Raw genomic sequence first — 25,360 nt, 5'->3', positions numbered from 1 at the left:
TCTAAGGTGGCTCAACAGTCCAATAGGGAGCAGGCAAAATACACAATCCAGAATATAACCAAGGTCCACGGGAGACAAAGAATCTAAAGCAGAACTCACGGTAAAAATGTCGGGGAAGTGGTTATAGGAAGCAGGTACAACAAAAGTGCACCAAATGGCGACACATACACAATGTCAGGAACATTCACAAGCCAGGAACAAAACTCACAACATCAGGTAGGAATCACACCAGACAGTAGAAACAATGACCCAACACTGAACAAAGACAGAGACCCGGACTAAATACCCATTTAAGGAAGGGCCAACAATCAAAACTGGAGGGAAAACAAATATAGGGAGTAAAACCACAAGACACACAAGGGAACTATAACAATATTGTTAAGAAGATTAAGTGTTTAGCTGCATAATCTGTGAATAAATGTTTAAATACCAATGGTAACCTCCTTTCAGATTTACCTGTCACAACAGCTCTTCACCCGGAGAAAATCTCAGGGATCCAATTTTAAAATGGCCGTCACTCCTGACAGGATTTAAATTACAGGAGGACCAGCGTGTCTGCTGAAAAACGTTACTTACAGCTATAATTATTACTGGGGAGGGGGTGACACATTACCCACATATACGCTCCAGATGGGATTAAAATCACTGACCGGTAATGTTGAAATCACCGCCCCTCCCCTGGAGTCATAAATCCGGTCCGAATGGGGCTTAAGTGTACGATCTAGCAAAGCAGTTTCACAGACAGTCTGTTGGGAAGGAAGACCTGCTCTATTTCTCTCTATAGAAATATAATAATAATGTGTTGTAATACACTTTACTGAAAACATGATAGCAGCGATTGCAAAATATGTTATTGAATTTTGAAAATCCTACATACCTGTTGTGTGCCTGTCGCGTTGCCGCTCAGTAAGCTGCAGAAAAATGATTTGTACTTTGAACGTGTATAAAAAGAAGAGGTGTGTTCACTTTGCAGCATTTATGTGCAGGTGTGAAAATCCAGTGGGCTTGTCTGTTTGTTCACCTATAATTACAGTTTTTTTTATACTAGTTAGATTTAAAGACATACATCACAAATATTGAGAATGCATGTAGCTTTTATGCTTTGAACCATCAACAGAGACTAAAACTCTCTGAAACACTGACTAAACAAAATCCTCTATGCACTTTGGAATCTCTGTAACTGAACCTTCCCACAGTTGTAGGAAATCATTAAAGTTAGGCTTTTATATTAATGAACAACACTGGCTGGTTAATATTTAATCTTATAAGCAGTGTCTGCCCAATAAAGTGGAGTTGAACATCTGCTTCCTTTTAGCACCCAACACCTCTTCATGTTGATATGAATGAGCTTTTCATTTAAGAGTTGTATTAGGCTGCACATCAGAAATGTTCACCTCCCATTTAAGCCTCAGTATTAAACCAGTCGGATCATCTTACCGTTCAAAAGGAGGAAACCAAGTAAAGTAAGCATCTGCAACACGCTAAATAAACTGACCACACAGCAGACCTCACAGACACAAAAGCAGCTGACTTTCATTGCAAAAAGAATTTTTATATAGAAAATGTTTTAACAAAGTCCTCTTCAGGACATTTCACAAGACACTGAGCACTTTGTAAATGTTTACATATTTGAAGATGCTTTAAAAAAGTTAAAAAAAAAAGATTTTCTACACAGTTAAAGGTGGGGAATGCGATTCTGGAGAAATCCAATACCATGACAAGTACCATGATATAGAGCGAACAGCGACACAGCAAGTAATGTAACTTTAGCTGGTTGTGGGACGAGAGAGAGGACGAGACGGTTTCCCAGAGCAGCACAGCAGCTCCAGACAGCGATGCTCACAACTCTCCTGCTGCTACAGCTAACATCACAACAACAGCAGATCTTAGCAAACTAGAAAGTAAGCTGAATGTCCATGAGCAAGACATTTAACTTTACCTGACACACAAATCATGGCTGGAATAGTGTTGTGTGGCTTTGTTTGTTTCCCATTCACAGAGCCAGGGCTGTGAACACACACCGGAGCTTTTTTCAGCGCACACACTGAACGGACCGCTAGCGGCGCGTGATATTCGCTGAATTTGACAAAAAGACGTGTGCTGGATTGGAATCGCATACCCCACCTTTAATGTCAAACATGTAACAAGTTCACACCACTGCACTCACTTATCCAAGTGAAACTTTAAGCTGCACCCATTTGTAATAAATCCATTTTATCCAGCTTTAAATCTCTGCCCAGACGGTCAAAACCTGCACTTCTTTATTCAAATAATTATTTTCATTTTAATACAGTTGATGAAGGAATTATTATGCAAACCTTTAAGTATCCCCTGTAGCGTTTTAAAAAATTTAAGATTATGAAGTTATGTTTTACCTTCAGTTTGTCTAGAAAGCGATATTCTATGTCAAAGCAGATCTTTCAAGCAGAGCATAAATCACTTCATCTCTAGCTTTCCATTTCAGGCAGTTCCCTGGTGAACTATGGCAATAATTTAACTTTGTCGTTTGGACTTTTGTTGAACTTTAACACTTATTAACTTTTTTCTTTCTTCTTCCTTCCTCTGACGACTCTATACCCAAAGTCAGATTTGCATGTTTCCTTCCTTCATGTGTATTCTAGTAACGTGAATCTCTATGGGCTCCAGCAGTCTCTCATTGTTCAGTAGCTGTCCCTCACAATTCTTCTTTTTCTCGTCCAGTTTCCACTGATCCTTTAAGAGGTTTTCCTTTTCTTTTAACAGTTCCTCTGGTTTGTCAAATGTTATCTCTCTCTCTGTTATGTCCGTCTCCACTGACTGAAGCCTCTGCTTGTTTTCTTCCCTCTCCCTCTCCACCTCTTTCAGTAGCTCCTTGAGTCGACCCCGCTGGCTCTCCAGTTCAGTCTTCACCTCCGTCAGTGTGGCGACCACATCTTTCCGTTCTTTCTCTTTCTTCAGTGACTCATTTTGAAGCTGCGTATTTTCCGTCACCAACTCGGCTTTCTCACCTTTTGTGGAGAAAATGTAACAACAGAGACAGAAATGTTAGTAAACTTCAAACAAAATTCATTTCACACTTGTTTCTCTGATAGCATTTAGCTCGTGTCGTTAGATATATGACAAATGAGTTGGACAAACTGATGGCATGAGAATAAGATGTATGAAACCATGTCCAACATTTTGCTTCATGAAATATCTCTTTAAATAACATCATCAAAGGTATTTTCACATATTAAATGATGATGAAATGATTAAATGATTCTGGGTTAGTATTAGTAGCAAATTATTACTGTAAACGAATCACTAAATGTAAAATAACTGACTTACCTTTCCATTTGTACATGGCATAACCAGCTAGAATAAAACTAAAAGCCAAGTCAAGCAGGCCACCGGTGGAGCTCATGTGGCCAGACACTGTGGAAATGGATGCAACCAGATCAGCTGAAAAGAAAACAGAACAACAATCATTCACTGGGAGCGCTTTTTCAAAAACGTCAGTGATGTTGCCTAAGTGGAAAATGTATTTAAAATTGAGTTATGACGGCAAATTGAGATTCATATTTGGTTCTTTCGAGCTTGTTGCAGCAGATGCACATTTGCTAAAATGATGCTATGGGCAGAAACATGATTTACAAATATATAAATCCATTGTTATCTACAGTATGTACTATAGTAATCATAAACGTAATTAGGGCCAAATGTCGAAAATTCAACGTTTAGATGAAAAATTAAAATTTATTTCATATCACACTTGAATGATCTAAACTTAATGTTTTGAGACAGGAAGTTTCTATAATACAACCACTAAACATTACTGTAAAACCAAAGCCCTGCTGAGCTCAGCGAGTGTGTAAGTTACCTCCAAAAGTGTGTATGAGGAGGAGGACGAGAACAGTGTCGAGGCTGAAGGCGGTGAATGCAGGTTTAAAGAACAGTCTGACCTTCGGGTTCAGCTCTGTGCAATTCTGAAAGATGAAACCAAACCAGCTGTAAATCCCAGAAAGAAAGGACCATGTGGAAGAACACAAGTTGGTACTGATATGACATGACCAACTAAAGCAAAACTAAGTCATGAAAAATGTTAATTACATAATGTTACAATATATTCATAATATGCAACACAGACATGATAGAAACTATACAAAGTGTGTCAGTCCTTCAGATACCTTCCCTGAGCCGATGTTGAGTCTTTCCTCAGTGACGACACCGTGGAGGAAAGGTTCGACAGGTGGGAGTCAACTTTTCTTTGATATTTACACTGCGAGCACACACGTATCATACCTTAGCTAGTTCACTCATGATAGCATGAATGATTTTCTCTTTATATAAATTATTTTTGGGCACGTAATGCCTTTATTGAATCGTTGAAAGCACAGAGATGACAGGAAACGTGACGTGCTCCAAAGGTCCTCAGCAGGATGCGAGTCGGGGACGTTCGGGGGCCTTAAAGGGGATTTCACACATCAGAGTGTGTCTCCAGGTGTTGGGGAGTGCTACTGCGTGTGTGTAAAAAAGTTGTATAAAGCCATTTGTGGCTGCGCAAAAGCTGATAAATGTCCTCAAGTGATGTCACTTGAGTCAGCATCAGGTGCGGCTGAAGACAACAAGTTTGAAAAAGAAAAACAATCTGGGGGTGTGGAGTTGGAAAGGAGTGAGCTCAGCAGACCTTAGTAGCCTCCTCATCTCTGCTGCAGGCTACATTAGCCGCTACTAGCCTAACACACTCCAATCTCCCACCCAACTATCGGCTGTCGAGTTGCATTGTGGGTAATGTAGGCACCAGGCGACGATATCTCTGGTTCCGCTGCATCTCTTCTGATCAGTGGAGTACTCTTAAAACCCTCAGGCCACCAGGGCACTTTCCTTTTTTAATCAAACTTTTTTACACAGGTTGCTGATTTTCTGTCAGGCTTTTACAGCAGGTAAGTTGTACCACAGTAACAACTGTGTAACTGAACTAAGTGGCGAGTTTAGTGTTAAACTAGCAAGAAAACTTTATTTATGTAGCACTTTTAAAAACCAACTAGCCACAAAACTAACTAGTGACAACGCAGCAGTTAGTGTTGTTGACTTTACACTCCTACGCCCGTTCAGCCGGTGCAACAAAGCTCATCTGTGTTTGTCAGCAGCAGCTAAAAGCTTTGCTCACCTGCTGGACTGCTGAAAAATAAACTGTTTCTGAAATCAACATGGAGCTGCTCATTTACACATTGATAGATCTCCTTCTCCCCTTAACAAGCAGCGGTCTGCTGGTGGGTCGGTCGTTACAAACTGCTGTGCATCCAAATGTCGATCTCACAGAACTTTATTTTAAATCCCAAAAATGCAAATTAGAATATTTTTCATTTTCAAAAAGTGAAATGCTGGATTGCTTTAACAACATGTCAGGAAGCACGTTCACACTGAAAATCTGCAAAATGTTCACTGCAAAGTTATATTGTGTTCCTCTGCTTCAGCTTCACAGAGCCTGCAACACGTTCGCTCTCACCTTTTAAGTTTGAGTTTATCTGTCAGCTCCTGAGCTCCTTCTTCTGTTCCACCAATGTAGTAAGCACCTTTCCCCCTTCTTTCTCTTTCTCTTGTGACTCTTGTTGAAGCAGTGGAATGATCTTGTCATGGACCGTGTTCTCATCTTTTTGGAAATGGTCTAAAATCAATCAGGACACAAAAGCATAACAGCATCAAACTGCAAGCAGTGAATCGTTACATGGCCGAGAATAAAAACATATCAGCAAATAAGACATTCACTTAAACCTTTCAATCCAAAAAGAAACATGAACAATACACCAGACTTCTGTAATATGATGTTTAACAATAAACACTTGTATCGTTGTTTTTTTAATGAATGTCTTCATATCACCATGACCATCAAGACCTGTGACTTACATTTCCATGTGGACAAAGCCAAGACGGTTGTGAGAGCGGACAGGAAGGTATAACGCATGATGATGATGATGATGATGATGGTACAATACTGTAGGTGGAGCTGGATGAGACAGAATCAGCTGGACGGATGAAACACAAACCAACTTGGCACTTAAAGTCACTTTATATGGCTCCTACAGAAAAACATGCATGCTAAAAATCCAGGCATGGCAGTGGGTTGAGAGTAATGTTTGAATCACAAAACCGAAACCGCTTGCTGCTGCAGGCAGCTTGCATGCGAGTTAGATAATCCAATAAATATTCGATCATGAAATAATATCTTTGTAACAATGGTATATGTTGTACAACTTCAACAGAATGAGCAATTCAGAAGAATTGAATTTTCAAAAGCGTCCCTGCTTTGTGCATTAAAGTCGCCTCGCCTCAGAGTAACGTGAGTTGCACGGTCAAAGTCCTCAAATCAGATAACTTGTACTCTGAACCTGTAACCAGGTAAGGTGTGTTCCCTCTGTGATTTTCCCGCCTGTCTGTTGACGCATGTACATACATGTATGTTAGCTGACAGCATGAAATGTTCTCCCTTTGCAGCAAGGCAAAACAAAACCACGCATTTCTCCAGTTTTAGCTTCTCTCCACTGACACACCAGGCGTTAGTCAGGCCCCTCTGTACTTGAAGGGTTGTGCCCTCTTCACTGTTCTTCCTCCTGTAAATCTCTTTGTAACTCCTGTTTTGAAAAGTGACATGCACAGAAAAAAATGTGTCTTGCGTTGCTTTAAAAAGGTGGCAGTTAGCTCCGTGGCCACGCTGTGGTCAGCTGGGATTCATGTTGTTTACAGTAGAATCCAACAGTGATACGTTCGCACAGTGGGAAAAAGACAAACTTCTACTGAACCGTTTTTATTTCGATTGTATTTCGATTTTCAAAATGTCTAAAATAATCAGCTCATCGTGAACAAAAAACAGACAGTGACGATAAAACACAGATGCCAAACAAACAAATCACAAAGCAGATCAGCTCACACGTCTTTAAATGTGAATAGAAGACGTCAAATATGTTTTAAATTGTATCCTCATACACATAATTACACGTTGTCTGCACTCAGTCAGTTACATCCAGTTGATCTCCATCATACATTTAGTCCTCCCTGTCACTCAGCTCCCAGTGATATTAAATCCCCCTTTTACTGTTTCGTAGAATTTGAAATTACAATCTTTTCTACAACAGTCCCCACAAGCATGAAGGAATTCATCTGTAGTTTGACCTTTGAGCCAGTTCTCTGGTGCACCAATGAAATTTTGAGATTTGCTCTGATTGTTTCCACTTTCGTATCGGTTTGGCTAATCTAAGCAGAACCTAGTACCTGATTCTCTATTGGCTCCAGCAATTTCTCTATGTTCAGTTTCTGTCTCTCATAATTCTTCTTTTTCTCGTCCAGTTTCCATTGATCCTGTAAAAGTTTTTCCTTTTTTTTTAACAATTCCTCTGGTTTGTCAAATCTAATTTCTCCCTCTGTTATTTCCATCTCCACTGACTGAAGCTCCCGCTTGTTCTTCTCCCTCTCTGTCTCGACTTCCTCCAGGTTTCCTTTGAGTTGATCTCTCTGTTGCTCCAGTTCAGTCTTCACCTTCGTCAGTGTGGAAACCACCTCACGCAGTTCTTTCTCCGTCTTTTGTGATTCATTTTGAAGTAATGTAATTTCATTCTTTGATTTAGTTTTGCCACCTTTTGTGAAGAAAAGATGTGACATGAACAACACAGAAACACCAAAAAAGTGTTATTAAACAGCAAACAATATTTCGGTAAATTAGAGAAACATTTCCTTCCCTGGTAACATTTTATACTAAAATAAGACATTTGAAAAACTGAAAACAATGTTTTCATTGAATTGAATGATGAAAGTAAAACTCATGATGTTGTGTTCAATTTGTCTACACAACAATAAACTTAATAAAATACTATTTAATACCATCAAAAGTAACACTGGGTTTGCAGTGAATTATGCTATTACTGTAACCATCAGCGAGCTGTGACTTACGTTTCCATTTACACACGACAGCACAGATGATCAAACCACAACCAATCAAGACAACAAAGCCACAAACCAAGGCCGCGGGAGTACAGGAGCTAGAAAAAAAAACTGGATCTGCCGAACTGATTGGAATATCACATGGTGAGAAGGCAGTACCTACGAGAGAGTAAGAGAAGAGATTTGAATTTGTGGTTTCGTTGGAAAAAGTCTCATCTGGCAAAATCAACAATCATTAAATCAGTAAAATGCAGAGGACTGATTAATGACCAGTTAATGATGAACAAGCACAAAACTCAGAGGTCAAATTTCAAATTTAGCTGAAGAATGAATCCCCTTTGTGTAGAAAGTGAGCAATTTTTCTGCTGTTACTCTGCCCGAACTCGCAGACATCATGTCTCTTATGAGAGTGTCCTCCAGCCCTCTGGACAAAATCCCAACTAGGTTTCTATTGGAAGTTATGGATTGTATTGCGCCCCTTTTACAAATTATTTTTAACAGCTCGCTGTATACTGGCTGCGTCCCTGATTTCTTTAAAACAGCTTGTGTCCAGCCAGTCTTAAAAAAACCTGGGCTTGATCCCACCCTCCTGGATAACTACCGCCCAATATCCAAATTGCCTGTTATTTCGAAGATTCTCGAAAAACTTGTATCTAAGCAGCTTCTTGCTGCTGTGGAAAACAATAATACCTTTGAAAAGTTCCAATCTGGCTTTCGTCAACACCACAGCACTGAGACAGCCCTTCTCAAAGTCACTAATGACCTTTTAATGAATGCAGACGCAGGCATGTGTTCCATTCTTGTGCTGTTGGACTTAAGTGCTGCCTTTGATACAATTGATCATGGCATTCTTTAGGACAGACTGAGGCACTGGGTGGGCATATCTGGAACTGCACTAGACTGGTTCGCATCTTATCTGTCCAATAGGAAATTCTGTGTTAGCATTAATAACTTCAAGTCATCCTTGTCCCATATCAAGTATGGTGTGCCTCAAGGTTCAATTCTGGGACCAATATTGTTCTCCTTATACATGCTTCCCTTGGGTGATGTAATCCGCAGACATGGTATTTCTTTTCATTGTTATGCGGATGACACACAGTTGTACCTCCCTGTCAAGCCCACTGACCTTAGTATGCTGAGTTCTCTGCAGGACTGCTTGTCTGACATAAAAATTGGATGTCGATAAATTTTCTTCAGCTCAACTCAAATAAAACTGAAATCCTTGTTATTGGGCCCCAACACATCACTAAACAAATACTGCCATCTACTGGTAACCTGTCACAACATATCAAGCCTGTTGCACAAAATCTTGGTGTCCTGTTTGATAGCAATTTATGTTTTGAGCAACATATCACTAAGCTTGTCCAATCATGTTTCTATCACCTCAGAAACATTGCAAAAATACGATCTATTTTAAATCTTAGTGATGCAGAAACTGTTGTACATGCTTTTATCTCCTCACGCCTCGATTACTGTAACAGCCTGTTCACTTGTCTTAATCTAAAAGCTCTGACAGACTGCAGACTGTACAGGACTCAGCTGCTCGGCTGTTAACCAGGACCAAGAAGTACGACCACATAACACCTGTTTTAGCATCTTTACATTGGCTCCCTATTGGTTTTAGGATTGATTTTAAGATCTTGTTGATTACTTTTAAGGCTCTTCATGGCTCCAGACTATATTTTAGACCTTGTAATCCCTTATGAACCTTCAAGTAGTTTGAGATCTTCGGGCAGGGGTCTCCTGTCTGTTCCTGAGTCCAGGATGGAAACTAAGGGGGACACAACTTTTGCCATCAGGGCCCCGAGGCTCTGGAACAACCTGCCCGAAGACATTAGGTCGTCTGAGTCAGTGTCTTCATTTAAGTCTCGTCTCAAAACACATTTTTATCGGAAAGCAGATCCTGATTTTACCTGAACTAGCTGTATATTTTATTGCTTTTGTGTATTTTGTTTATTTTATTTCTTTTTATTTCGTCATTCAATGTGATATTTTATTTCTCTTGTTGTGAAGCACTTTGTACTTTGTTTTGATAAGTGCTCTATAAATAAAGTTTTATTATTATATTATTATAACACAAGGTGTTTCTTCTGTGTTTGTGTGTAACTTACCTCCACAAAAGTGTGTCATGAGAAGGAAGACAACAATGTGTTGGAAAACACTGAGAAGAGATTTAAAAGATAATCCATCTTTAATGTGAACCATGCTGGAGTGCTGAAAAATGGAATACAGTAGAAATGTGTATTAATATGAAATATTAGAAGAAATACAGGTATTTGAAGCAAAACATCTTAAAATGATTAAAAATGACTACTTGATTGTACAAAAGCTGATTCACTTTTGATTACAGAGACAGAGCCTGTTTTAGCATAGAACATTTATGATCATTAAGATTGAATAATATTGTTAAGCAGATTAATAGTTTAGCTGCATAATCTGTGAATAAATGTTTAAATACCAATGGTGACCTCATTTCAGATTTACCTGTCACAACAGCTCTTCACCCGGAGAAAATCTCAGGGATCCAATTTTAAAATGGCCGCCACTCCTGACAGGATTTAAATTACAGGAGGACCAGCGTGTCTGCTGAAAAGCGTTACTTACAGCTATAATTATTACTGGGGAGGGGGTGACACATTACCCACATATACGCTCCAGATAGGATTAAAATCACTGACTGGTAATGTTGAAATCACCGCACCTCCCCTGGAGTGATAAATCCGGTCCGAATGGGGCTTAAGTGAACGATCTAGCAAAGCAGTTTCACAGACAGTCTGTTGGGAAGGAAGACCTGCTCTATTTCTCTCTATAGAAATATAATAATAATGTGTTGTAATACACTTTACTGAAAACATGATAGCAGCGATTGCAAAAAAATGTTATTGAATTTTGAAAATCCTACATACCTGTTGTGTGCGTGTCGCGTCGCCGCTCAGTAAGCTGCAGTAAAATGATTTGTACTTTGAACGTGTATAAAAAGAAGAGGTGTGTTCACTTTGCAGCATTTATGTGCAGGTGTGAAAGTCCAGTGGGCTTGTCTGTTTGTTCACCTATAATTACAGTTTTTTTTTATACTAGTTAGATTTTAAAACATATATCACAAATATTAAGAATGCATGTTTGCTTTTACGCTTTGAACCATCAGCAGAGACTAAAACTCTGTGAAACACTGACTAAACAAGATCCTCTGTACATTTTGGAATCTCTGTAACTGAACCTTCCCACAGTTGTAGGAAATCATTAAAGTTAGGTTTTCACAATGATGTAGAAAATAACATACAATGCAAAGAACATGAGATTTGATGTCAGGATTTCCAGCCTGCTGGAAAGTTTTATTATATTAATGAACAACACTGGCTGGTTAATATTTAATCTTATAAGCAGTGTCTGCCCAATAAAGTGGAGTTGAACATCTGCTTCCTTTTAGCACCCAACACCTCTTCATGTTGATATGAATGAGCTTTTCATTTAAGAGGTGTATTAGGCTGCACATCAGAAATGTTCACCTCCCATTTAAGCCTCAGTATTTAACCAGTCGGATCATCTTACCGTTCAAAAGGAGGAAACCAAGTAAAGTAAGCATCTGCAACACGCTAAATAAACTGACCACACAGCAGACCACACAGACACAAAAGCAGCAGACATTCATTGCAAAAAGAATTTTTATATAGAAAATGTTTTAACAAAGTCCTCTTCAGGACATTTCACTCAGCACTTTGTAAATGTTTACATATTTGAAGATGCTTTAAAAAAGTCAAAAAAAAAAAAAAAAAAAAAAAAAAAAAAAAAATAGCAGATTTTCTACAGAGTTAAAGGTGGGGAATGCGATTTTGGTGAAATCCAATACCATGATATAGAGCGAACAGCGACACAGCAAGTAATGTAACTAACGTTAGCTGGTTGTGGGACGAGAGAGAGGACGAGACGGTTTCCCAGAGCAGCACAGCAGCTCCAGACAGCGACGCTCACAACTCTCCTGCTGCTATAGCTAACATCACAACAGCAGCAGATCTTAGCAAACTAGAAAGTAAGCTGAATGTCCGTGGGCAAGTCGTTTAAATTAACCTGACACACAAATCATTGCTGGAATAGTGCTGTGTGGCTTTGTTTGTTTCCCATTCACAGAGCCAGGGCTGTGAACAAACACACACTGCTCACACACTGAACGGACAGCTAGCGGCGCGTGACAGTCGCTGAATTTGACAAAAAGACGTGTACTGGTTTAGAATCGCATACCCCACCTTTAATGTCAAACATGTAACAAGTTCACACCACTGCACTCACTCATCCAAGTGAAACTTTAAGCTGCACCCATTTGTAATAAATCCATATTATCCAGCTTTAAATCTCTGCCCAGAAGGTCAAAACCTGCACTTCTTTATTCAAATAATTATTTATTTTATTTATTTTGAATACAGTTGATGAAGAAATTATTATGCAAACCTTTAAGTATCCCCTGTAGCGTTTAAAAAAATTAAAGATTATGAAGTTATTTTCTACCTTCAGTTTCTCTAGAAAGCGATATTCTATGTCAAAGCAGATCTTTCAAGCAGAGCATAAATCACTTCATCTCTCGCTTTCCATTTCAGGCAGTTCCCTGGTGAACTATGGCAATAATTTAACTTGTCGTTTGGACTGTTGTTGAACTTTAACACTTATTAACTTTTTTCTTTCTTCTTCCTTCCTCTGACGACTCTATACCCAAAGTCAGATTTGCATGTTTCCTTCCTTCATGTGTATTCTAGTAACGTGACTCTCTATGGGCTCCAGCAGTCTCTCATTGTTCAGTAGCTGTCCCTCACAATTCTTCTTTTTCTCGTCCAGTTTCCACTGATCCTTTAAGAGGTTTTCCTTTTCTTTTAACAGTTCCTTTGGTTTGTCAAATGTTATCTCTCTCTCTGTTATGTCCGTCTCCACTGACTGAAGCCTCTGCTTGTTTTCTTCCCTCTCCCTCTCCACCTCTTTCAGTAGCTCCTTGAGTCGACCCCTCTGGCTCTCCAGTTCAGTCTTCACCTCCGTCAGTGTGGCGACCACATCTTTCCGTTCTCTCTCTTTCTTCAGTGACTCATTTTGAAGCTGCGTAAATTACCAATCACCAATGAAATTTTGAGATTTGCTCTGATTGTTTCCACTTTCGTATCGGTTTGGCTAATCTAAGCAGAACCTAGTAACCTGATTCTCTATTTGCTTCAGCAATTTCTCTATGTTCAGTTTCTCTCTCTCATAATTCTTCTTTTTCTCGTCCAGTTTCCATTGATCCTGTAAAAGTTTTTCCTTTTTTTTTAACAATTCCTCTGGTTTGTCAAATCTAATTTCTCCCTCTGTTATTTCCATCTCCACTGACTGAAGCTCCCGCTTGTTCTTCTCCCTCTCTGTCTTGACTTCCTCCAGGTTTCCTTTGAGTTGATCTCTCTGTCGCTCCAGTTCAGTCTTCACCTTCGTCAGTGTGGAAACCACCTCACGCAGTTCTTTCTTCTTCTTTTGTGATTCATTTTGAAGTAATGTAATTTCATTCTTTGATTTAGTTTTGCCACCTTTTGTGAAGAAAAGATGTGACATGAACAACACAGAAACACCAAAAAAGTGTTATTAAACAGCAAACAATATTTCGGTAAATTAGAGAAACATTTCCTTCCCTGGTAACATTTTATACTAAAATAAGACATTTGAAAAACTGAAAACAATGTTTTCATTGAATTGAATGATGAAAGTAAAACTCATGATGTTGTGTTCAATTTCTCTACACAACAATAAACTTAATAAAATACTATTTAATACCATCAAAAGTAACACTGGGTTTGCAGTGAATGATGCTATTACTGTAACCATCAGCGAGCTGTGACTTACGTTTCCATTTACACACGACAGCAGAGATGATCAAACCACAACCAATCAAGACAACAAAGCCACAAACCAAGGCCGCGGGAGTACAGGAGCTAGAAAAAAAAACTGGATCTGCCGAACTGATTGGAATATCACATGGTGAGAAGGCAGTACCTACGAGAGAGTAAAAGAAGAGATTTGAATTTGTGGTTTCGTTGGAAAAAGTCTCATCTGGCAAAATCAACAATCATTAAATCAGTAAAATGCAGAGGACTGATAACCAGTTAGTGATGAACAAGCACAAAACTCAGAGGTCAAATTTCAAATTTAGCTGAAGAATGAATCCCCTTTGTGTAGAAAGTGAGCAATTTTTCTGCTGTTACTCTGCCCGAACTCGCAGACATCATGTCTCTTATGAGAGTGTCCTCCAGCCCTCTGGACAAAATCCCAACTAGGTTTCTATTGGAAGTTATGGATTGTATTGCGCCCCTTTTACAAATTATTTTTAACAGCTCGCTGTATACTGGCTGCGTCCCTGATTTCTTTAAAACAGCTTGTGTCCAGCCAGTCTTAAAAAAACCTGGGCTTGATCCCACCCTCCTGGATAACTACCGCCCAATATCCAAATTGCCTGTTATTTGAAGATTCTCGAAAAACTTGTATCTAAGCAGCTTCTTGCTGCTGTGGAAAACAATAATACCTTTGAAAAGTTCCAATCTGGCTTTCGTCAACACCACAGCACTGAGACAGCCCTTCTCAAAGTCACTAATGACCTTTTAATGAATGCAGACGCAGGCATGTGTTCCATTCTTGTGCTGTTGGACTTAAGTGCTGCCTTTGATACAATTGATCATGGCATTCTTTAGGACAGACTGAGGCACTGGGTGGGCATATCTGGAACTGCACTAGACTGGTTCGCATCTTATCTGTCCAATAGGAAATTCTGTGTTAGCATTAATAACTTCAAGTCATCCTTGTCCCATATCAAGTATGGTGTGCCTCAAGGTTCAATTCTGGGACCAATATTGTTCTCCTTATACATGCTTCCCTTGGGTGATGTAATCCGCAGACATGGTATTTCTTTTCATTGTTATGCGGATGACACACAGTTGTACCTCCCTGTCAAGCCCACTGACCTTAGTATGCTGAGTTCTCTGCAGGACTGCTTGTCTGACATAAAAAATTGGATGTCGATAAATTTTCTTCAGCTCAACTCAAATAAAACTGAAATCCTTGTTATTGGGCCCCAACACATCACTAAACAAATACTGCCATCTACTGGTAACCTGTCACAACATATCAAGCCTGTTGCACAAAATCTTGGTGTCCTGTTTGATAGCAATTTATGTTTTGAGCAACATATCACTAAGCTTGTCCAATCATGTTTCTATCACCTCAGAAACATTGCAAAAATACGATCTATTTTAAATCTTAGTGATGCAGAAACTGTTGTACATGCTTTTATCTCCTCACGCCTCGATTACTGTAACAGCCTGTTCACTTGTCTTAATCTAAAAGCTCTGACAGACTGCAGACTGTACAGGACTCAGCTGCTCGGCTGTTAACCAGGACCAAGAAGTACGACCACATAACACCTGTTTTAGCATCTTTACATTGGCTCCCTATTGGTTTTAGGATTGATTTTAAGATCTTGTTGATTACTTTTAAGGCTCTTCATGGCTCCAGACTATATTTTAGACCTTGTAATCCCTTATGAACCTTCAAGTAGTTTGAGATCTTCGGGCAGGGTCTCCTGTCTGTTCCTGAGTCCAGGATGGAAACTAAGGGGACACAACTTTTGCCATCAGGGCCCCGAGGCTCTGGAACAACCTGCCCGAAGACATTAGGTCGTCTGAGTCAGTGTCTTCATTTAAGTCTCGTCTCAAAACACATTTTTATCGGAAAGCAGATCCTGATTTTACCTGAACTAGCTGTATATTTTATTGCTTTTGTGTATTTTGTTTATTTTATTTCTTTTTATTTCGTCATTCAATGTGATATTTTATTTCTCTTGTTGTGAAGCACTTTGTACTTTGTTTTGATAAGTGCTCTATAAATAAAGTTTTATTATTATATTATTATAACACAAGGTGTTTCTTCTGTGTTTGTGTGTAACTTACCTCCACAAAAGTGTGTCATGAGAAGGAAGACAACAATGTGTTGGAAAACACTGAGAAGAGATTTAAAAGATAATCCATCTTTAATGTGAACCATGCTGGAGTGCTGAAAAATGGAATACAGTAGAAATGTGTATTAATATGAAATATTAGAAGAAATACAGGTATTTGAAGCAAAACATCTTAAAATGATTAAAAATGACTACTTGATTGTACAAAAGCTGATTCACTTTTGATTACAGAGACAGAGCCTGTTTTAGCATAGAACATTTATGATCATTAAGATTGAATAATATTGTTAAGCAGATTAATAGTTTAGCTGCATAATCTGTGAATAAATGTTTAAATACCAATGGTGACCTCATTTCAGATTTACCTGTCACAACAGCTCTTCACCCGGAGAAAATCTCAGGGATCCAATTTTAAAATGGCCGCCACTCCTGACAGGATTTAAATTACAGGAGGACCAGCGTGTCTGCTGAAAAGCGTTACTTACAGCTATAATTATTACTGGGGAGGGGGTGACACATTACCCACATATACGCTCCAGATAGGATTAAAATCACTGACTGGTAATGTTGAAATCACCGCACCTCCTGGAGTGATAAATCCGGTCCGAATGGGGCTTAAGTGAACGATCTAGCAAAGCAGTTTCACAGACAGTCTGTTGGGAAGGAAGACCTGCTCTATTTCTCTCTATAGAAATATAATAATAATGTGTTGTAATACACTTTACTGAAAACATGATAGCAGCGATTGCAAAAAAATGTTATTGAATTTTGAAAATCCTACATACCTGTTGTGTGCCTGTCGCGTCGCCGCTCAGTAAGCTGCAGTAAAATTATTTGTACTTTGAACGTGTATAAAAAGAAGAGGTGTGTTCACTTTGCAGCATTTATGTGCAGGTGTGAAAGTCCAGTGGGCTTGTCTGTTTGTTCACCTATAATTACAGTTTTTTTATACTAGTTAGATTTTAAAACATATATCACAAATATTAAGAATGCATGTTTGCTTTTATGCTTTGAACCATCAGCAGAGACTAAAACTCTCTGAAACACTGACTAAACAAGATCCTCTGTACATTTTGGAATCTCTGTAACTGAACCTTCCCACAGTTGTAGGAAATCATTAGGCTTTTATATTAATGAACAACACTGGCTGGTTAATATTTAATCTTATAAGCAGTGTCTGCCCAGTAAAGTGGAGTTGAACATCTGCTACTTTTTAGCACCCAACACCTCTTCCTGTTGATATGAATGAGCTTTTCATTTAAGAGGTGTATTAGGCTGCACATCAGAAATGTTCACCACCCATTTAAGCCTCAGAATTTAAGCAGTCGGATCATCTTACCGTTCAAAAGGAGGAAACCAAGTAAAGTAAGCATCTGCAACACGCTGAATAAACTGACCACACAGCAGACCACACAGACACAAAAGCAGCTGACTTTCATTGCAAAAAGAATTTTTATATAGAAAATGTTTTAACGAAGTCTTCTTCAGGACATTTCACTGAGCATTTTGTAAATGTTTACAGAGTTAAAGGTGGGGTATGCGATTCTGGAGAAATCCAATACCATGACAAGTACCATGATATAGAGCGAACAGCGACACAGCAAGTAATGTAACTAACGTTAGCTGGTTGTGGGACGAGAGAGAGGACGAGACGGTTTCCCAGAGCAGCACAGCAGCTCCAGACAGCGACGCTCACAACTCTCCTGCTGCTACAGCTAACATCACAACAACAGCAGATCTTAGCAAACTACAAAGTCAGCTGAATGTCCGTGGGCAAGACATTTAAATTAACCTGACACACAAATCATGGCTGGAATAATGTTGTGTGGCTTTGTTTGTTTCCCATTCACAGATCCAGGGCTGTGAACAAACACGGGGCTTTTTTCAGCGCTCACACTGAACGGACAGCTAGCGGAGCGTGAAAAAAAAAAAAATTTAAATTAAAGATTATGAAGTTATTTTTTACCTTCAGTTTGTCTAGAAAGCGATATTCTATGTCAAAGCAGATCTTTCAAGCAGAGCATAAATCACTTCATCTCTCGCTTTCCTTTTCAGGCAGTTCCCTGGAGAACTATGGCAATAATTTAACTTGTCGTTTGGACTGTTGTTGAACTTTAACACTTATTAACCTTTTTCTTTCTTCTTCCTTCCTCTGACGACTCTATACCCAAAGTCAGATTTGCATGTTTCCTTCCTTCATGTGTATTCTAGTAACGTGACTCTCTATGGGCTCCAGCAGTCTCTCATTGTTCAGTAGCTGTCCCTCACAACTCTTCTTTTTCTCGTCCAGTTTCCACTGATCCTTTAAGAGGTTTTCCTTTTCTTTTAACAGTTCCTCTGGTTTGTCAAATGTTATCTCTCTCTCTGTTATGTCCGTCTCCACTGACTGAAGCCTCTGCTTGTTTACTTCCCTCTCCCTCTCCACCTCTTTCAGTAGCTCCTTGAGTCGACCCCGCTGGCTCTCCAGTTCAGTCTTCACCTCCGTCAGTGTGGCGACCGCATCTTTCCGTTCTTTCTCTTTCTTCAGTGACTCATTTTGAAGCTGCGTATTTTCCGTCACCAACTCGGCTTTCTCACCTTTTGTGGAGAAAATGTAACAACAGAGACAGAAATGTTAGAAAACTTCAAACAAAATTCATTTCACACTTGTTTCTCTGATAGCATTTAGCTCGTGATGTTAGATATATGACAAATGAGTTGGACAAACTGATGGCATGAGAATAAGCTGTATGAAACCATGTCCAACATTTTGCTTCATGAAATATCTCTTTAAATAACATCATCAAAGGTATTTTCACATATTAAATGATGATGAAATGATTAAATGATTCTGGGTTAGTATTAGTAGCAAATTATTACTGTAAACGAATCATTAAATGTAAAATAACTGACTTACGTTTCCATTTGTACATGGCATAACCAGCTAGAATAAAACTAAAAGCCAAGTCAAGCAGGCCACCAGTGGAGCTCATGTAGCCAGACACTGTGGAAATGGATGCAACCAGATCAGCTGAAAAGATAACAGAACAACAATCATTCACTGGGAGCGCTTTTTCAAAAACGTCAGTGATGTTGCCTAAGTGGAAAATGTATTTAAAATTCCATTATGACGGCAAATTGAGATTCATATTTGGTTCTTTCGAGCTTGTTGCAGCAGATGCACATTTGCTAAAATGATGCTATGGGCAGAAACATGATTTACAAATATATAAATCCTTCGTTATCTACAGTATGTACTATAGTAATCATAAACGTAATTAGGGCCAAATGTCGAAAATTCAACGTTTAGATGAAAAATTAAAATTTATTTCATATCACACTTAAATGATCTAAACTTAATGTTTTAAGACAGGAAGTTTCTATAATACAACCACTAAACATTACTGTAAAACCAAAGCCCTGCTGAGCTCAGCGAGTGTGTAAGTTACCTCCAAAAGTGTGTATGATGAGGAGGACGAGAACAGAGTCGAGGCTGAAGGCGGTGAATGCAGGTTTAAAGAACAGTCTGACCTTCGGGTTCAGATCTGTGCAATTCTGAAAGATGAAACCAAACCAGCTGTAAATCCCAGAAAGAAAGGACCATGTGGAAGAACACAAGTTGGTACTGATATGACATGACCAACTAAAGCAAAACTAAGTCATGAAAAATGTTAATTACATAATGTTACAATATATTCACGATATGCAACACAGACATGATAGAAACTATACAAAGTGTGTCAGTCCTTCAGATACCTGCCCTGAGCCGATGTTGAGTCTTTCCTCATTGACTGTCACCGTGGAGGAAAGGTACGACAGGTGGGAGTCAACTTATCATACCTTAGCTAGTTCACTCATGATAGCATGAATGATTTTCTCTTTATATAAATTATTTTTGGGCACGTAATGCCTTTATTGAATCGTTGAAAGCACAGAGATGACAGGAAACATGACATGCTCCAAATGTCCTCAGCAGGATGCGAGTCGGGGACGTTCGGGGCCTTAAAGGGGATTTCACACATCAGAGTGTGTCTCCAGGTGTTGGGGAGTGCTACTGCGTGTGTGTAAAAGAGTTGTATAAAGCCATTTGTGGCTGCGCAAAAGCTGATAAATGTCCTCAAGTGATGTCACTTGAGTCAGCATCAGGTGCGGCTGAAGACTACAAGTTTGAAAATGAAAAACAATCTGGGAGTTGGAAAGGAGTGAGCTCAGCAGACCTTAGTAGCCTCCTCATCTCTGCTGCAGGCTACATTAGCCGCTACTAGCCTAACACACTCCAATCTCCCACCCAACTGTCGGCTGTCGAGTTGCATTGTGGGTAATGTAGGCACCAGGTTTAGACAAGGAAGAAGAATGGGTGGAATAAAAGCGACGATATCTCTGGTTCCGCTGCATCTCTTCTGATCAGTGGAGTACTCTGTAAACCCTCAGGCCACCAGGGCACTTTCCTTTTTTAATCAAACTTTTTTACACAGGTTGCTGATTTTCTGTCAGGCTTTTACAGCAGGTAAGTTGTACCACAGTAACAACTGTGTAACTGAACTAAGTGGCGAGTTTAGTGTTAAACTAGCAAGAAAACTTTATTTATGTAGCACTTTTAAAAACCAACTAGCCACAAAACTAACTAGTGACAACGCAGCAGTTAGTGTTGTTGACTTTACACTCCTACGCCCGTTCAGCCGGTGCAACAAAGCTCATGTGTGTTTGTCAGCAGCAGCTAAAAGCTTTGCTCACCTGCTGGACTGCTGAAAAATAAACTGTTTCTGAAATCAACATGGAGCTGCTCATTTACACATTGATAGATCTCCTTCTCCCTTAACAAGCAGCGGTCTGCTGGTGGGTCGGTCGTTACAAACTGCTGTGCATCCAAATGTCGATCTCACAGAACTTTATTTTAAATCCCAAAAATGCAAATTAGAATATTTTTCATTTTCAAAAAGTGAAATGCTGGATTGCTTTAACAACATGTCAGGAAGCACGTTCACACTGAAAATCTGCAAAATGTTCACTGCAAAGTTATATTGTGTTCCTCTGCTTCAGCTTCACAGAGCCTGCAACACGTTCGCTCTCACCTTTTTAAGTTTGGGTTTATCTGTCAGCTCCCTGAGCTCCTTCTTCTGTTCCACCAATGTAGTAAGCACCTTTCCCCCTTCTTTCTCTTTCTCTTGTGACTCTTGTTGAAGCAGTGGAATGATCTTGTCATGGACCGTGTTCTCATCTTTTTGGAAATGGTCTAAAATCAATCAGGACACAAAAGCATCAAACTGCAAGCAGTGAATCGTTACATGGCCGAGAATAAAAACATATCAGCAAATAAGACATTCACTTAAACCTTTCAATCCAAAAAGAAACATGAACAACACACCAGACTTCTGTAATATGATGTTTAACAATAAACACTTGTATCGTTGTTTTTTTAATGAATGTCTTCATATCACCATGACCATCAAGACCTGTGACTTACATTTCCATGTGGACAAAGCCAAGACGGTTGTGAGAGCGGACAGGAAGGTATAACGCATGATGATGATGATGATGATGGTACAATACTGTAGGTGGAGCTGGATGAGACAGAATCAGCTGGACGGATGAAACACAAACCAGCTTGGCACTTAAAGTCACTTTATATGGCTCCTACAGAAAAACATGCATGCTAAAAATCCAGGCATGGCAGTGGGTTGAGAGTAATGTTTGAATCACAAAACCGAAACCGCTTGCTGCTGCAGACAGCTTGCATGCGAGTTAGATAATCCAATAAATATTCGATCATGAAATAATATCTTTGTAACAATGGTATATGTTGTACAACTTCAACAGAATGAGCAATTCAGAAGAATTGAATTTTCAAAAGCGTCCCTGCTTTGTGCATTAAAGTCGCCTCGCCTCAGAGTAACGTGAGTTGCACGGTCAAAGTCCTCAAATCAGATAACTTGTACTCTGAACCTGTAACCAGGTAAGGTGTGTTCCCTCTGTGATTTTCCCGCCTGTCTGTTGACGCATGTACATACATGTATGTTAGCTGACAGCACGAAATGTTCTCCCTTTGCAGCAAGGCAAAACAAAACCACGCATTTCTCCAGTTTTAGCTTCTCTCCACTGACACACCAGGCGTTAGTCAGGCCCCTCTGCACTTGAAGGGTTGTGCCCTCTTCACTGTTCTTCCTCCTGTAAATCTCTTTGTAACTCCTGTTTTGAAAAGTGACATGCACAGAAAAAAATGTGTCTTGCGTTGCTTTAAAAAGGTGGCAGTTAGCTCCGTGGCCACGCTGTGGTCAGCTGGGATTCATGTTGTTTACAGTAGAATCCAGCAGTGATACGTTCGCACAGTGGGAAAAAAGACAAACTTCTACTGAACCTTTTTTATTTCGATTGTATTTTCAAAATGTCTAAAATAATCAGCTCATCGTGAACAAAAAACAGACAGTGACGATGAAACACAGATGCCAAACAAAGAAATCACAAAGCAGATCAGCTCACACGTCTTTAAATGTGAATATAAGACGTCAAATATGTTTTAAATTGTATCCTCATACACATTATTACACTTTGTCTGCACTCAGTCAGTTACATCCAGTCGATCTGCACCCAGTGATATTAAATCCCCCTTTTACTATTTCGTAGAATTTTAAATTACACTTTTTTCTACAACAGTCCCCACAAGCATGAAGGAATTCATCTGTAGTTTGACTTTTGAGCCAGTTCTCTGGTGCACCAATGAAATTTTGAGATTTGCTCTGATTGTTTCCACTTTCGTATCGGTTTGGCTAATCTAAGCAGAACCTAGTACCTGATTGTCTATTGGCTCCAGCAATTTGTCTATGTTCAGTTTCTGTCTCTCATAATTCTTCTTTTTCTCGTCCAGTTTCCATTGATCCTGTAAAAGTTTTTCCTTTTCTTTTAACAATTCCTCTGGTTTGTCAAATCTAATTTCTCCCTCTGTTATTTTTGACTCCACTGACTGAAGCTCCCGCTTGTTCTTCTCCCTCTCTGTCTCGACTTCCTCCAGGTTTCCTTTGAGTTGATCTCTCTGTCGCTCCAGTTCAGTCTTCAGTGTGGAAACCACCTCACGCAGTTCTTTCTCCGTCTTTTGTGATTCATTTTGAAGTAATGTAATTTCATTCTTTGATTTAGTTTTGCCACCTTTTGTGAAGAAAAGATGTGACATGAACAACACAGAAACACCAAAAAAGTGTTATTAAACAGCAAACAATATTTCAGTAAATTAGAGAAACATTTCCTTCCCTGGTAACATTTTATACTAAAATAAGACATTAGGAAAAACTGAAAACAATGTTTTCATTGAATTGAATGATGAAAGTAAAACTCATGATGTTGTGTTCAATTTGTCTACACAACAATAAACTTAATAAAATACTATTTAATACCATCAAAAGTAACACTGGGTTTGCAGTGAATGATGCTATTACTGTAACCATCAGCGAGCTGTGACTTACGTTTCCATTTACACACGACAGCACAGATGATCAAACCACAAACAATCAAGACAACAAAGCCACAAACCAAGGCCGCGGGAGTACAGGAGCTAGAAAAAAAAACTGGATCTGCCGAACTGATTGGAATATCAGATGGTGAGAAGTCAGTACCTACGAGAGAGTAAGAGAAGAGATTTGAATTTGTGGTTTCGTTGGAAAAAGTCTCATCTGGCAAAATCAACAATCATTAAATCAGTAAAATGCAGAGGACTGATAACCAGTTAATGATGAACAAGCACAAAACTCAGAGGTCAAATTTCAAATTTAGCTGAAGAATGAATCCCCTTTGTGTAGAAAGTGAACTGTGACTTTGGTGACAGAAAGGCAATAAGGTAGCTGCTGCCCACCACCCTTCCATCAGACCCGGGGACTTTTCTGTCCACATTAAGCCGGTTAAAACGCATCTTTTTCTCTCTGTTTCAGCTCTCCGTCCAGACTAAAACAACGTTTTTCTCCCGTCAAAATTGAGATTTTGTAAAAAGTGTGTAAATCTTAAAACGCCAGCTTGATGTTTCAGTGTGTGTACAGGAAAAACTGAGCTTGGCAGCAAAGTTAAGATGACGACTTTCTGTCGTCTTAACTTTTTCTGTGATCAAGCATTTTGTCAGACAACGTCCTGACTATGAACCGATGAACAAAACACAAAACAAGCTTTTACATTTAGACTGCGTCATGTAGACTTATAATTCATTTTCATATAAAAACTTCAGCCATCAGAAAGATTTGAAAAGAATCTACAACCATAAAACATAGAAAGATTTGAGATAGGAAACATTTCCAGATGTAGAAAAATGTATTTAGAAAAATCTTATTTTAGAATTAATTAATCTGAATTCATAATTTATCAAAACACATTAAATCACGGTGGTGGAAATTCAATGCTGCTGTACAAAATCAGAAAGTAGAAAAGAACTTGTTACACACAACAATTTTTTTATTGATGTGTTTTATGACTGACATAACAATGCGGAGACAGAAAAACACCATCGTATAAGATACTCACAGTTCATCGTATCTGTCTGCAGAGCCATACTGGTGCTCTGAAAACTGATTCTGTAAACCAGCAACAAAATGTTGATTTTAAAGAAGAGACCATGTGGAGAAGAAAAGTAGATTTGATTTTGCATGATGAATGTTTTGTAGTCAAAACTTCAAACTTAAAAAAACTAAAATAGAATTTTCTAACAGCTTACCTGTCGTGTGCGTCAACAAGTCCGCTCACCTCAGTGCAGTGAGCTTCAGGGCCAAAGTCCTTTAAATAAAACGATTTGTCCTTTCACACTGGTCAATTATTATCAGAGAAGGTGTGTTTTCTTGTCTGCTGTCAGAAATCTCATTGCATCAACATGATGTTTGCAATTCTATTAACAATTGCCATAAAATGACATTTTTAAAAGTGTGCATGCATGTTCTATATACTATCAATAATGATTTTGATTGAATAATTTCTTTTGTGCTTTGTCAAGGGACAGTGAATCTCCACCAGCCCGAACTCCGCTCACTTTGTTTCCTGATAGAAGCCCATTCCACATTATTCAAAGTTTCTGAACGACTGTAAGTCAGGAGTTTAACTTGACCTTTGTGTGCCCATCGCATCCACACGACAGGTGAGTTGCAGTCATATCAAACATCAGCCTACAGGTGTAACTGCAGCTCTATCACACCTGTAGTTTCTAAGGGGGGAAGTCCATTGAGACAATAAAAACAGAGCCGTGACAAAAGGTTTTATCTTTGTCATTTCCTGCAGCCCAGAAGTGAAAGTGGCTGAATGACTGCAGAGGGCAGCGTGAGACTACTTTCAGATCCACATAATCCTTTCAGAGGTCATTCCATGTACAAAGACCACAGACTCAGTCCCCAACGACCTGTAGTACTGTGGTCTGTCTATATAAATCCTTGAAGCGAGACACTAAATCTGCACCAAGTTGGAATAAATTGTCAGTGCAAATCCTTTTGCCAAGAACAACGACACCACCAGTCATGTCTGCAAATGCCTGTAACGACTTGTTCACGCTCAGCTGACAGAGACCTCTAGCAGCTGTGT

General features: G+C 39.2%; 2 protein-coding genes across 12 annotated transcripts in view; both read right to left on the bottom strand.

The window, feature by feature from the left end:
* The window catches only part of LOC122870151 (butyrophilin subfamily 3 member A2-like), a 145,917-nt gene that overhangs the window by 5,324 nt on the left and 115,233 nt on the right, over positions 1–25,360 (bottom strand). The window contains exons 1-4 of one of the 9 annotated variants that reach the window (XR_006376504.1): positions 10,800–10,937; positions 10,005–10,107; positions 7,970–8,052; positions 7,242–7,589 (exon numbers count right to left, since the gene is read on the bottom strand). The exons of 3 other annotated variants lie outside the window; for them this stretch is intronic. Coding sequence is in view for 2 of the 6 variants with exons in the window: in XM_044184019.1 (XP_044039954.1) it covers positions 10,800–10,898 (99 nt within the window). In the remaining 4 variants the exon portion in view is untranslated. Of the gene's footprint in view, positions 1–456; positions 617–877; positions 1,022–2,375; positions 2,583–7,241; positions 7,590–7,969; positions 8,053–10,004; positions 10,108–10,799; positions 10,993–25,360 lie in introns of those variants that run through there. 5 more of the 9 variants (XM_044184021.1, XM_044184019.1, XM_044184022.1 and 2 more) reach the window with 5 other exon arrangements.
* Positions 7,014–24,566, bottom strand: LOC122870248 (histone-lysine N-methyltransferase, H3 lysine-79 specific-like). Of its 3 annotated transcripts, XM_044184315.1 has the most exons (10): positions 24,320–24,556; positions 23,278–23,427; positions 21,288–22,963; positions 20,896–21,056; positions 19,273–19,378; positions 18,741–18,854; positions 17,811–18,421; positions 15,837–15,939; positions 13,741–13,890; positions 13,121–13,427 (listed from the first exon to the last, which is right to left on the bottom strand). In XM_044184315.1, the coding sequence occupies exons 3-7, from the start codon at positions 21,343–21,345 to the stop codon at positions 18,018–18,020; spliced, it is 843 nt and encodes a 280-aa protein (XP_044040250.1). In that variant the 5' UTR covers positions 21,346–22,963; positions 23,278–23,427; positions 24,320–24,556; the 3' UTR covers positions 13,121–13,427; positions 13,741–13,890; positions 15,837–15,939; positions 17,811–18,017. The 3 variants fall into 3 exon arrangements, with proteins under 3 accessions (XP_044040252.1, XP_044040250.1, XP_044040251.1); XM_044184316.1 differs by lacking the exons at positions 23,278–23,427; positions 24,320–24,556 and adding an exon at positions 16,630–16,663; XM_044184317.1 differs by lacking the exons at positions 13,741–13,890; positions 15,837–15,939; positions 17,811–18,421; ... (1 more) ...; positions 19,273–19,378; positions 20,896–21,056 and adding an exon at positions 7,014–7,152 and having other exon boundaries at positions 12,990–13,372; positions 22,774–22,963; positions 24,320–24,566.

This window comes from Siniperca chuatsi, linkage group LG22 (genome assembly GCF_020085105.1).
Source record: "Siniperca chuatsi isolate FFG_IHB_CAS linkage group LG22, ASM2008510v1, whole genome shotgun sequence".
NCBI classification, from domain to species: Eukaryota; Metazoa; Chordata; class Actinopteri; order Centrarchiformes; family Sinipercidae; genus Siniperca; species Siniperca chuatsi.
Note: the sequence above shows the minus strand (reverse complement) of the source record. Positions and strands in the feature narration are given on the sequence as shown.

Bases quoted from the DNA above. Each gene is read 5' to 3' on its own strand.
- LOC122870248 (XM_044184315.1), bottom strand. From the start codon at position 21,345: ATGCGTTATACCTTCCTGTCCGCTCTCACAACCGTCTTGGCTTTGTCC. The intron at 19,379-20,895 runs GTGAGAGCGAAC...TTCATCTTTCAG, and splicing joins ATAAACCCAAACTTAAAAAG to AATTGCACAGATCTGAACCC. The intron at 18,855-19,272 runs GTAACTTACACA...TTATCTTTTCAG, and splicing joins CATCATACACACTTTTGGAG to CTGATCTGGTTGCATCCATT.